This window comes from Bemisia tabaci, chromosome 8, assembly GCF_918797505.1.
Source record: "Bemisia tabaci chromosome 8, PGI_BMITA_v3".
NCBI classification, from domain to species: domain Eukaryota; kingdom Metazoa; phylum Arthropoda; class Insecta; order Hemiptera; family Aleyrodidae; genus Bemisia; species Bemisia tabaci.
This window is the reverse complement of record NC_092800.1, coordinates 18,665,605-18,679,300: the sequence shown is the minus strand read 5'-3', so window position 1 is coordinate 18,679,300 and position 13,696 is coordinate 18,665,605. Positions and strand designations below refer to the sequence as shown.

Sequence of the window (13,696 nt, the reverse complement as noted above, 5' to 3'; positions counted from 1 at the left end):
ATTGACAAAATTCGATCGACTCACCGATTTGTCGATCGATTCTCGGATTTACCGATCGATCCACGGGTTTTTCGATCGACTCATGGATTTTGTCGATCGGTTCTTGCATTTGTCGATTGATTCACGCATTCGTCGATCGATTCACAGTCTTTGGTTGACTCACTTTGATCGCTTCAAGTTTTTGTGTTTCGATCGATTCATGTCGATCGAATCGCCACTGGTTTTTTAATTATTGTCGATCGATTCACGTTTTCATTTTCCAATCGAATTTATACCCACCTCTTCCATTTTGCCAAGAGGAATCGCCCTCACTTACAAACGAGTACACCTCACCTTTCCGACGCGTCGCTAGTTCCTCCTAGCAGAAATACGTCCGTATAAGCACTGTCTTCACTCGTCAAAATGGCGCCAAAATGGGAGCTCAAAGTGAATCGGTTTCAACGATACGTGGCTCAAAGTCGGGACTTGATGTGATTGATGCGTGTTGCATCTCAAAATAGAGCGACGCGACTCTTTTTTGATCAACAATCCTGAACAGATCGTATTTTTCGATTCACTTTGAGCATCCATTTTCACGCCATTTTGACGAGTGAACACAGGACTGTAGTGTCTTTGCTATACGGTGATTCTGTTCACACCACGTTCATCGATACGTCAATCGTAACCGTGACGTCACACCGCGCTGGATGAGGATCCGTGCTCGGATGCATGGTGTCATATGGTGTTTTGATATGGTTGGACGCGCGCGCGTGGACCCCTGCGAGTGTCCGAGCGCTCGCTGGCGCGCGCGGGTTTCTTGCCGCGTTTTGCTAAATGCTCCCAACGTTTCCATGTTTTCGCGCATGGTTGCGTCGCATCAGTATCGCTCGCCGCGCCTCAGTTGATAACATTATGGCTATGGAGGCGATCCGAATCGCCCACTGTTTCGTGCTTGTGAATCACGTGGTTGTGTTAGTGCACGCTTTTGGATCTTTGCTCGACTTAGGAACTAACGGTAAGCTCGACTTTTCGTCTTCACTTCTGCCCTTTTGTGACTGACAGGTGGACCGAGTTCATTAGAAAGGAACAGGGTGGCATGAAACGTAAGAAAATAATGAAAGATTGGAAATGGACCACGTTAAGCAGAAAGGAACAAAGCCACATCAGCTATTGCCAAATTTCATTGTAGAATTTTATTTTTTACATGGAAATGGTTGTGCGGATTTTTGTGAAAATTTCAGTGAATTTGCTGGATATTACGAGGAGATTTCCTTAAAATTTTCAAAGGAATCCGCACGAACGTTCTCTTTTAAAAAATGAAATTGCCCAGTTAAATTTGGCAATAGCTGATGTGACTTGGCTCCTTTCTGTTAAACGCGATCCAAATGTCAGTGAAATATTTCATGAAATTTCACGAGGCTGTAAAATCTTTCATATTTTTCAGGGGCTAGAGGATGCAACCCGCACTTAAACACGCAAAAACAGAGAAGGTCCCAATTTTTACGTTTTGCGAAACATGAAAAGGAACCAGTATTTTTCAATATCTTTCATAAATTTCTGAAATTTGATGAAATATTTCACGTGAAATTTCAAGATTTTATTTTTCATGAAATTTTGCCACCCTGGAAAGGAACCAGCCCTCATAAATTTGAAACTGAGAAAAAGGGGTTTGAAGTTTTACTCCTGCATAAGGCTCAATGTAGAAAATAAACTTTAACCCCTCTTTTTACAGACTAATTCCTGTTTTCCGACTGTCAGTTTTTGGCAGGGGAAAATATACGGCTCTAGTGGAACTCCAAAAAATTCTTAACTTTTTTCGAAAATGTGAGTTGGTTCCTTTCTGATAAACTGGGTCCAGGTGACACCTAAAGAAGACTATTTTTTCAGAGCATGGTCTTGTTTAGAATGGTACAACCTGGTACTATTTTTTAAATTCTTATACGTGTTTTTATGTAACTGAAGATGGCTGCATGCGGCGTTTCCAGCTGAAACATCTTGGTGAATGTGTCCTTTTCTAGCCTTGATACCCGCAGCTGTAATTTTTAAAAAAGTAAACAACAAAAAGTCTGGAACCTTTCGGGGTCATTTCACCCCCCATTATCAAACATCTACCAAAAAAATAAAAAAAAAAAATAAAAAAATAAAAGAGATCACCGATGTTTAAAAAAGGTGGAAGAATGAATCATTAGCTTACTTGCGACTTTTAAGAATCTTTGATTACGCTTCATTCTCCTCGAGGAAAACTAATCAAAATGCTTCGTTGCAATTTTCTGTGTTTTAGTTAAAATTAGTACAGAAAATTCGCAAAATAATTCAGTAAAATTTATTATACATATGGTTTTCCTCCAAAATGATAAAACATGCGGAAACTTACAACGTCGTAAAGTTCAAAGTTTACCGTAAGACGCATATGGTTCAAAAACACAAACATAATTGAACCGCGTTTAACAGATAGGAACCAAGCCACATCAGCTATTGCCAAATTTAATTGGGCAATTTAATTTTTTACGTGAGAACGTTTGTGCGGATTCCTTTGATAATTTTGAGGAATTTGCTTCGCGCTATGGAGAAAGTTCACTGAAGTTTGCACGAAAAGTCAATAGATGATGAAACGAAAACTTTTTTCTAATAGTAGCTTCACAGGCAAAGATTAGATAATAAAGCAACATCTCATGATACCTCATGACTTCATACGTAAAAATACTGGCAAAAATAGTGCAGGACGAATACAATATTGTGCAGCTTCACGGTTATTGAAATAACCTAGCAGTCTGCTGTGTTGAGCTACTGTTCGAGCACATACCTTCTTTGGCCTCACACGACATTTGAATCGTCCCTGAGAAAACGCATTAAATTTTTATAATTTTCTCGACAACACTTTTCCGTGCTTCTTTCAAAGCTTTCCATCATCAATGCCGTTTGCATGTCTGTGTTACATTTTTCTTACACGTGCACTCGTGTAGTAAATATTTTTATTTATGATCGTAAAAAAACATGTTTTTAGTGGACCACCATGCATTACTAGCTTTTCATGCAACTCGATGCTGTTGTTGAAAGCAACTACATGTTTATTATTTTTTTCACATTAAAACTAATTTCAATTCATAAAGTTGACGGTTTCTCTTCAAAAAAAAAAAAAAAAAAATAGAATTGGAGCAGACATTTTGAAACACTGCTATGGAAATACGTGATTTCGCGCTTTAGCCATGTAAATGTGTCATTACTTTCCGGGCAGAAGTAGCATGTGCCTTATAGATTTTTTAGCACAAAAGTTAAAATACAAACCTCAACGGTCAACTGCTATAGCATTGTTTCAATTTTAATTAAAATTATACAACTATTATCCATTTCGGAGAGTCTCAGTTCCTTAACCGGAGTTTCGGTTTACCTATCGGTCCGTGAAGAGTTGTCAAGGATCTTTCTCGAGATTTCGTGGTCCATCAGTTTTCTATCGATCGATTAGAAGAATGTCAACTCAAATTAGGAACTGGCATCCGCCGAAATAATTAGTTTGCCAGTCGGGTTTCTGTCTCTCGTCTTAAAAGGACCTCTCTGTCCTGTGCGATTTATTTCTTTACAGACTAAATATTCATATTCTAGCTTGCAACGTGAGAGGGATGATATTGTTACGTGAGTACTTTAATTCTGAATATTACAGCCTCATTTTGCCTTGATTCTAGTTTGGTTGAAAAGATAATAATAAATACACGACTTAAATCGGACTTTTCTTGTGTAATAATGGCACGATGTTCTTCATGTAGTACCTACCATGTCTAAAAATATTTTACAAATTCAAAAATATAGAGATACTTTATATATTTCGTAATAAAAATTGTCAATTTAAAGTATTTTAACTTTCACACACGGAACATTCTCTTGAAAAGTCCGCAATTTATTCTACAGTCAACTCTTTTTCCGTCTCGCTTTACTCAATCCGTTTGAGTAGGAGATGATTTATTGAAAATCGGGCGTGTATCAAGAATTCTTAAAATGGCAAATACAAAGTTTAAATACATTCCATACGAACTAAAAATTTGAAAATACCCTCCGGTTGAACGTCCTTCATTGTTCGAGCTACCTATCAAGCATCAAAGGAGTCTACTTTGAAAACTAACACAAAAGTTTAAGTTTATAAAGTTTTATTTTTTTGAAAAGAGCAACATTTTGCCTTTTTTGTCAAAATTTAGCAATATAACGAATAGAGTATATTCAATTATTGCAGGTAATCCAAATAGTACAGATTGTAAAACATTGCAAATTTATGGTAAAGTTATTGCTACTGCATCGAAATGTTGTATATGTTGCCTAGCTGCTGACTGAAGGGACAGCTTTATTCCATTTTATCGCAATATTTATTTGCATTGCAAAATGCCTATCTAACTGATACTTAAAACTTGTCTCATCGATTGGTAAAAACGGCATTAATTGATCAAATAATATAAAACTATTTTCATTTTATTGTAGAAAAAGCATGTAATATTTTTACATTAAATCACAATTATATTTCAAATGTCTGTACTATGCGCTAATGTTTTTCTACTATAAAAACGACAACGATATATTTGAGGTCACCCAAAAACTTTATCCTTTCGGTTTTCATGTGAATAATAATGATCACGAGATGAGCAGAGAGAAAACATCCGTGCAGAAATCCAGAAATTGATATATCAAGCGAGAGTGACTGTGTAGAAAATTGGTAGTGGACAGTCCGGCGTGGCAAGAACAAATAAAATAATTTAATGACGAAATAACGCGGTTCGTTAGGAAATAGGAATGATCGACTGTGGGCAGTTTGATTCTTACACCCGCACATAGCGCGCCGGTTGCCAAACGTCCGAGTAATAAATTCAGAGTTGACTGCTCTCTTTTTTCACACGAACAACTTTTTCTCAGAAATAGCAAATCGAGGCGTCAATTCACTATTATTAATGTGCATCTATTCATCGTCCATTTCAGCAGTGCAACGCATGAATATTCTGGTAACAAAGTTTATTTTTTTATGCTCCTTTATTATCGTAAAGAAGAATCATAGTAGTGCAAAGGTCCTGTAATTTCAGTGGCACTCCTGGAGAATCTTAAAGTCCTCTTTGGAAAATAAATTGGGTCGAGAAAACCGATGTGATCAGTCATCGGATGACGACTTTCATTCCAAAAAAAAATTGAATTGATTTATGTAAGAATACATCAACCGTTTGTTTATCATACTTCATGAAATTTGTTGGTTACTTTTTCTACCCGTGCGTTAAAGTCTCCGACAAATTTTCAAGTAAAATCTAATTTCAGACGCACAATGTTTGTCAATCAGTTGCTTTGGCTTCTGATAAGGTAGTTGCAAGTGTTATAGCATCGATTTAAAAAAAAAAATTATCATTGAGTTATTTCTACATCAAATCCGACACCTATGTTTACCGATCAACCTCGTATGTACACCCTCTCGTTGCCAGACCTCCGTGAAAATCCATTCGAGTTAAAAACCAGGGTTATTTCTGGGCGATGCAATCGGAGTGACCGTTGACGACGCGTCGCCGTGTCACTGCGTTTTCCAGCGTCAGCCGTGCATCCGAAAAACAACGGATATGCGGAAAGTTTCTACGGGAGTTACGAGTTTCTTGCTTAGCGGGGCCACGCAGGCGCAGCGCTGCGACGCTTGATTCGCCGCGTAATCGAGTTACATCAGTCGATTGGGTCCGGATATTTGCTCGCATCGATACAGTGACCATTGCAACGAATCGACGCCTCGATTAGCATTGACGGTCACACCGCGCCGGCTGATTATTGAAATTGATAGACAAATTGATAGACGAAGAAGCCATAGAGAGTATGGAGCACAATTATTCAATCCTTTTATCAGACACTTTATTTATTAAAATCTGACTTTAATTAATCCAAAGTTGCATTTTGGCCCGCCGCCGGCTGATTATTGCAACTGATTGACAAACATTGTGCATCTGAAATTAGATTTTACTTGAAAATTTGTCGGAGACTTTAACGCACGGGTAGAAAAAGTAACCAACAAATTTCATGAAGTATGATAAACAAACGGTTGATGTATTCTTACATAAATCAATTTAATTTTTCTTTGGAATGAAAGTTGTCATCCGATGACTGATCACATCGGTTCTCTCGACCCAATTTATTTTCCAAAGAGAACTTTAAGATTCTCCAGCACTGAAAAAAAAGTATAGCTTGGATCAAGCATGATGATTCTTGAATTTGCCGCCAAGAAACTTTTTTTTCTTGCTTTAAGCTGATTTTTTCTTGATACAAGAAAAATAATGCTTGGGTTAAGCAAAAAAGTAGCTTATATTCACCAGAAAAATTCTAGATTTAAGAAGCAATACTTCTTGGCGGCAAATTTAAGATTCTTTTTTTTTCCAGTGAGGAGTGCCACTGAAATTACAGGACCTTTGCACTACTATGATTGAAACTTATAGACAAATTGATACACAAAGAAGACATAGGAAGTATGGAGTCCAATTCAAGCCTTTTCTCAGGCACTTTATTTATTAAAATTTTAAACTGATTAATTCCAAAATTGTATTTTAATGGTATTGAATAACTTTTAATAATATATGAGAGCTCCACTTCAACTTTCAAATAATTATATATTTGCTTGATTTTTTTTTAATTTTGATAAAAAATATAAATTACTTTAAAATGTATTATTGACAGCGATTTATAAATATGCGACTTTGATAAAATGGGGGAAATCGTGGACCATCAGTTATAGAGCAGATTCCTCTAGTAAAGCTGAACTACTGCCAAATCTTTTAAGTTTGAAGATCTTCCTTTGATTTACAGGGATTTTAATTTTGTTTGCAATTGGAGGATTGACTGGGATTATTTTGGGTAATAATTCTTCTGTTGACGTTTCTTTATATACAAGACACTTACTTTGTTGTTGCTCATTGTCATGATGTGTTATCAATCGGAATTATTTTTGCTATTATAGGCGGACTTCATCATTGATTTCCTTTGGTTCTAGGTGTAACATGGAATTCGTTTCTATTGCAGTTGAAACTGGTGATTTTTACAGGCTAAGAAGGAAATTTATGAACTAGCTGCGGGGTTTTTTGTCGATTGCCGTTAGTTAGTTTATTTCTTACCTCCTTTGTCCAATACAACCACCCTTTTCCACCGATAGGATCGTTTCATTTTCCCTGTGTCTTCTTTGTTTATCGATCTGTCCATTTCAATAATAATCAGCCCGCCGCCGGTGAAAATGTCGCACTTAAATGGCTGAGCTGCGAGATTCAGTCACCCAGGCAAGAGCCAGTGACATGTGTGATAGACCCATGGATCGAGTTAAATATACCTACATTAAGCAGGCATTCTATCGCTAAGATTTATAGATATCGATTGGTTCAACATGTAAAAATAGTCTTAATAGTCAATCGAGTAATCTGTAGGAACGGGATTTTTGCGATTGTTTTTTTATTCTTATGAGCACTAGGTATATCGCAATGAAAAGTGAAATTGTTAGAAAATTTCTATTTTTCAGCTTTCTAACTTAAGTCCTGAAAGTCTTGTTTGAGGTTATGCTCTATTGTTTCGGACCAAACGATACATCGAACCACTATCGAATACGATCCATAGATCCTCTTGCACTTGTCTCTAAGGGAAGACTCTAAAGGGAACATCGCTGTGTAAAAGTGTATTCTCATCGTGAGAATAAATCCACCGTTTCTCCTTACAAGCTGGTAACAGTGGCGTTTAAAAATCAATTATGATGATCACGGGAACACAACTGAAAACAAAACTTGCTATTCGCGAGTGGCGGGTCATATTCTTGCGCAATTACTAATCGATGTGTTGCGAATGAGATGTCGCTGGGCATGTAGCAGCGTATGATTACAGATTAGATCCCAAGAAAAGCCAGACGTATTGCAAATTGATACCAGTATCTCGGTGCACCATTAAGCTAATTAAAAAACACTAGGAAATGGGCAACAAAGGCTAAAAACAATCAAACAGAAAGCCTGGGACGTTTCGGTGTTCTCCTCGACAAAAATCCAAAATTTAATGCAGTTATAAAAATCAAGAATCCCATTTAGACCCCCATTCGTGATAAAAAAAAGGCTTTATGGTAAACTTTCTCCTTTTATTTGTTATCATGAATGGGGGTTTAAAGGGGTTTCTTGATTTGTATAAAACTGGTTAAAAAAACCTCTTGGTTCAAGAGTGCAGTTTCTTGTCGCCGGATTTAAGAGTCTGGACTCTTGTTTCAAGTGGATTTTGAATTGAATCAATGCAAAATCCGCTTGAAACAAGAGTTCAAGACTCTTAAATCCGGCGACAAGAAACTGCACTATTTAGTCAATGTACCGCGGCATTGGTCCAAGAGGTTTTTTTTACCAGTGAATTTTATATTATGCTTTGTGCCGGGTCGAACCTCCCCGAAACGTGCTAGGCTTTATGTTTGATTGTTTTTAGCCTTTGTAGCGTATTTTTTTGTGTTGTCAGGTGGATCATTCAGGTTTTTTTTGTGTACTATTTCTTGCACTATTAAGTTTTCTACGCACAATTTCGAAAGAAAACCTGTCACGTGTTTTCTAATGTAGACCTTGTCTAATGTCCCGTTGAAAAAGAAGATTATGAGGATACACGAAAATGTTCCTGCACTGCCGTGCTAAGTAAAAACGCCGTATGAGCACTCGAATGTCGCCAAATTTCCCATCAGAAAATATTTATTTTTGAAGAAAGTTAAGAATATTCTTCCTTGTTTCCAGACTTTTTAGATTAAAATTCGAACGAAATCCTCCGATAATCGGAAGAAACATATTCACCAGTACTCTCTAAAATTTGTGATTGGTCAAAGGGAATGTGGCAACGTTCAAAAGCTCTTACGGCTTTCTTCCTTTGCATGACAGTGTACTGCCGTGCTGAGGAAGAACGCCGTATTAGCCATCAGACGTTGCCAAATTTCCTCCGGCAAATCACCAATTTTCAGGCAAATTTTTGAATAGTTTTCTACTAATTTTTCAGATGATTTTGTTCGCAATTTTACCGAAAGTCCCTGAAAATTTCTGGGAAAAAATATCCAAAACTTTCTTCAAAAAGAAACATTTCTTCAGAGGAAATTCGGCAACTCTCGAATGCTCATACGGCGTTCTTCCTTAACACGGCAGTGTAGGTCCAGGGACCATGGCAACGCCCCCTAGTTCACAGCTAGGCACGATGAGCGGTGTAACACAGAATGGCAGAGGATACTCGTAAAATATGCTGATGAGATAATTACCTGATGTCCTCTTAGATATGCGCCAGATAATCCTAACGCATGAACTCACAGCAAGGTCTCAGTGCTCCTCGGATATCTGTCATTGTTCTTGGAGCTTTGCCTGAGACGCTCGAGTGGTAGAACTACTAATTAAACCTCAAACGAGCGGAGGACGGATATTTCATCGTGCTCCATGATCATTTTGGCAATGAATTAAATTGAAATACTCAGTTTCAAAGTTGCTTGAAGTCGATCAAACACTGGCCTCTTCCCGGATAATTCTACCCTGAAATAAAACTCCGGCTGTGGAATTCGGCTGCATAGACATACAGTCTGCGTTCCGGGCTCAGAGGCCGAAAGTTCCGTACTGGAAAAAAAAAACACATTGGATCTAGAGTCCAGACTCTTGAAAACATTGACAAGAAAACGGACTCTTGATTTAATCAGATTTAAGCTTAAATCAAGAACCAAGCCTCTTTTGAGCGGACTTCCTTTTGATTTAAGCTTAAATCTGATTGAATCAAGAGTCCGTTTTCTTGTCAATGTTTTCAAGAGTCTGGACTCTAGATCCATAATGTGTTTTTTTTTTTTTTCCAGTGTGGAATTCGGCTACATAGACATGCAGTCTGCGTTCCGGGCTTAGAGGCCGAAAGTTCCGGGCGTAGGACCCGGAGCAATGGTAGTTTCGGTTCCAGTACCCGAACCTTACGGCCTCTGAGCCCGGAACTTATGGTAAATCTATATAACCCGTAACTATTTCTTGAGTGTTGCTCAGCTACTGTACTGCCGTGCTGAAGAAGAACGCCGTATAAACATTCGAGAGTTGCCAAATTTCCCTCGATAAAATGTGTATTTTTTACGAAATTTCTGCACATTTTTCTTTGAAATTTTCAGATGTTTTAAATTACATTGCGTACAAAATTGTCTGAAATTTTTGGGAAAAAAAAATATTAACAATTTTCCCGGTAAATTCGATTTTTATCGAGGAAAAGTTGGCAGGGTCTGAAGGCTCATACGTTGTTCTTCCTTAGCACGGCAGTGTAGGAGTAGCCACGGTTAATGGTAGAGATCTTAAAGAGCGCAGCTTTGACGAGAATTCAAGTGTTCAATTCAGCAGTTCTGAGTGTTCTAAATTTTGACCATTCCGTGGCTTATTTTGGAAAAATCGGAATGTCGGTCTCTAGATCAATCATCGAAAAATTCCTGCGGTACCAACAATTTTCTTTCAAAATTGAATATGAAGTCTTAAGGACTGTTTCCAATTATCTATGTCTGCGCCTCGAAATCGATATCGTATAACAGTATGTTTGAAAGCTCCAGGTTCAAATTCCGCCCTGGTAAAAATGAGCGATAGGAGCTGCGTTTCAAAATACTATAGGAGTTCTTATAGCAGACTAAAGAAGGCTATTGAAAATCATATAGCTGGCTGTAGAAAGCGGAGCAAATCATAAAGCCGGGCTATACAAAGCTATAAAAAAGTGAACAGTCGGGCTATAGTTCCTATCCCCGGGCTTTACACTTTATCGCCATTGACTATAAAAGACTATAAGAAATTGTGTAGAAATTTGTGTGCTTTGGAAATCATTAAGTTTGATACGGAACTACCTTAATATTTACAAAACACAAATTATATTTTCCTTTAAAACTTATTTTTTTTTCATCAATTAAAATGAAAATTATCCATACAGAGTGTGCAAACATTTCAAAATCATGAGTTGGAAAACGCTGACTCCGCATGATTAAATATTAGAGCCTAACACAAAGCGGAGCGGCGACGCACTGGCGCCTACAAACCTAACAGGGATACTTCACGCATTGCGCAACGCGTGAAGTATCCCTGTTAAGCGCGTTTCGCGCTCTCTGCCCGCCCGCCGCACCGCAGCGTGCCACGGCGTCTGAAGCAACTATTTCACACCTGAGGTATTGCACAGTATCATAAGAAATTGAAGGCGCTCCAACATATTAAGAATGACAGGCATTCTTCAAAAGTACGGAACATTCCTCGCAAAATAAATCAAGATACTACGGCACAAAAAGAGAGCGGTGGTCCGAAAACTAATTAAGTCCTAGTATCCTTATTTAGTAACGTTTAGCATGAACTTTATCGTCTGGCTGTTGCTTAGTCGCCATCGGCTATAAAAGGCTAAAAGAAATTTTACAGCCGGCTACAGAAGCTATTGGAAATCTTACAGCCGGCTTTAAGTCTATGGTATTTTGGAACACAGATTCTACTGCCAATTTTTACCAGGGCGGTGATGGTGGCAAATGCTCACGGATCTGACGAATGGATTTGCTGAAAATATTCCACTCCGGACCTTGATACCTGAATTTTTGAAAATTCTAAAGCATGATTAGCATGAATGTTTTCGATTCTCTTGGTGTCTGTGGGCAATAATCAACTTAACGAAGAACAGAAGACAATAAACATAAGGATATATCATATCTGAAATATTTATTTGAAGTGCATGGCCGTTGTTTGCCGTTCTATTATGTACCCACTCCAAAATTTTTATTGAAAATATTAGATTGTTGACTTTAATTAGTATTTAATGATTTTTCTGTTTTAATTTTTTGCAGAGTGTTTTGAACGAGTAGCCATAGGTAAAAAATTAAATTTGAGCGATATTTCAAAATCAGTAATGTCAAAAAGTCTACGGCAATGTGATATTGAGTGCGAACGAGAGATGTGTAATGCATACGCTTTTGGGTGAGTGTTTGATCTCTTCTCTTTCCTGTCCTATTCTTCACTTTACCTTCATAAAGACTAGGAAACAAGCGAACATATTTGAAAGGAAAACTTTTATCAACTTTAAAAGCCTCTGGTGTTTCATAGCTACTTTATTATGAAACATCTGTGGATCTACATAGAATACGTAAATTCTAATTGGTGCGTGCCTGTATATAATCTGCACCGAGTTGAAAAAAAAAAAACAATTGAGAAATGCCCCAAAAAAGTTGTAATTTTTGCAGTGAACTTGTAATCGCGTCTCATTAGAGGCTCTTAAGATATTAAGTTCATGTTGTTGAGTTTTATGAATCATACAAAATCTATAACTATTGACATCCACGGAATTTCACTTTCCTTCTCTATTCTTCTCCACGTATTACCAAAAATACCAAAAAGATAGTTTTCGACCGAACATTGTTCGGGCGCATTCCAAGGTTTTAATGTCTTGCAGTTTAGAAAAGACGTTTTACAGACGTCAAAATCTATATTCAACTTTGTAACTTAGTTATTTACAAGTAAAGACTCTGCGCGAAGTTCAAAGATTCAGCTAAATACTGCGGAGTTCCTATACTATGTATTAGTACAAGTTAAAAGAGAAGAAGTCGAAAACAGGTCAAAGATCGGCACCCAAATGTGATTCATTACTACAGACTGCCACTGCAAAAAAATTAACCAGCACATTCTTGTCAAATTATGTCGACCGAACTTGGACTTTATGTTGCTGAGTAAAATGAAAGCTTCCAAATGGACTGCATTTTGCGATAAGGTTCTACTAATCCTGGCTCATTTTAAAAACAGCTTGTCTGCAATTAGTTTCGCTATGCAGATAGGTGATTTTACGAATGAGCAAGAAATTGTAGTTCCTCAACGCAAAATACAGTGTAAATATAACACGATTCTTTCCACTGACTCTGGGTATCAGACCGAGCATCCATAGACAATATCCGCACTTTTTTTGACGAAAGAGGATGTCCGCAATAATTCGACATGACCTTGAGCAGAATAAGCGTGCGAAGAATTGATTTATAGAATATTGACGACGAAATAGTTCACGCTTTGCTCCACGACTGTGCTGATGAATGCATTTACACAGGAAATCAATTTTTATAATTTATCGTACGACGAGTGTGGCAGTGACGTTGCGTGCTTTGCAATATATCGGTTGATCTGTAATTTAAACCTACAGAAAAGGCTCCATGAACAGGATGTTCACAACGGACACCTTAACCTATTTGGCCTCCTACGGACGAGTATACGCGTCTTGGAACCTCAAAAATCTTCATTTTCGGTGTGATTTATTAAAAAAAAAAAAAAAAAAAAAAAAAAAAAAAAAAAAAAAAAATGGGTAGCAATTGAATTTTGGTGACCGATCTTCGCTCAATTCTGTCCTTCAATAATTGTTGAATTAATGAACCAAAAGTTTCCTTGTGTTCAGTTCTCTCAGTAGTTCCCACTTAAACACGAAATTCATCACGGCTCAGACACCTACAAATTCTCCATATTGGGTTATTTTTCCCTCAGTGTGCGTTCTAAAAGATTTACTTTCAAAATATTTCAAACCGATTACGCGAATATTCTTGCAAAAATATCGTCATCCTCTTCGAACGAGGCAGTCAGCAATACTGCTGTGCTAAAGAAGAACACCGTATGAACATTCAAGCATTTCCAAATTTCCCTTGATTGAACATGTACTTTTGACGACATTTATGCATTAATTTCCTTGAAATGGAGATGTTGCATGTGTGAGGAATTAGCGATTTGATTTTTGATTC

At 37.5% G+C, this 13,696-nt stretch overlaps 1 protein-coding gene across 1 annotated transcript in view; it reads left to right on the top strand.

Moving 5' to 3' along the window:
• Positions 1 to 606: 606 nt before the first annotated feature.
• The window catches only part of LOC109044389 (uncharacterized), a 54,719-nt gene continuing 41,629 nt past the window's right edge, over positions 607 to 13,696 (top strand). The window contains exons 1-2 of the mRNA XM_072303286.1: positions 607 to 994; positions 11,774 to 11,903. Of these exons, the coding sequence (XP_072159387.1) occupies positions 814 to 994; positions 11,774 to 11,903 (311 nt within the window). The 5' untranslated portion in view covers positions 607 to 813. The remainder of the gene's footprint in view (positions 995 to 11,773; positions 11,904 to 13,696) is intronic.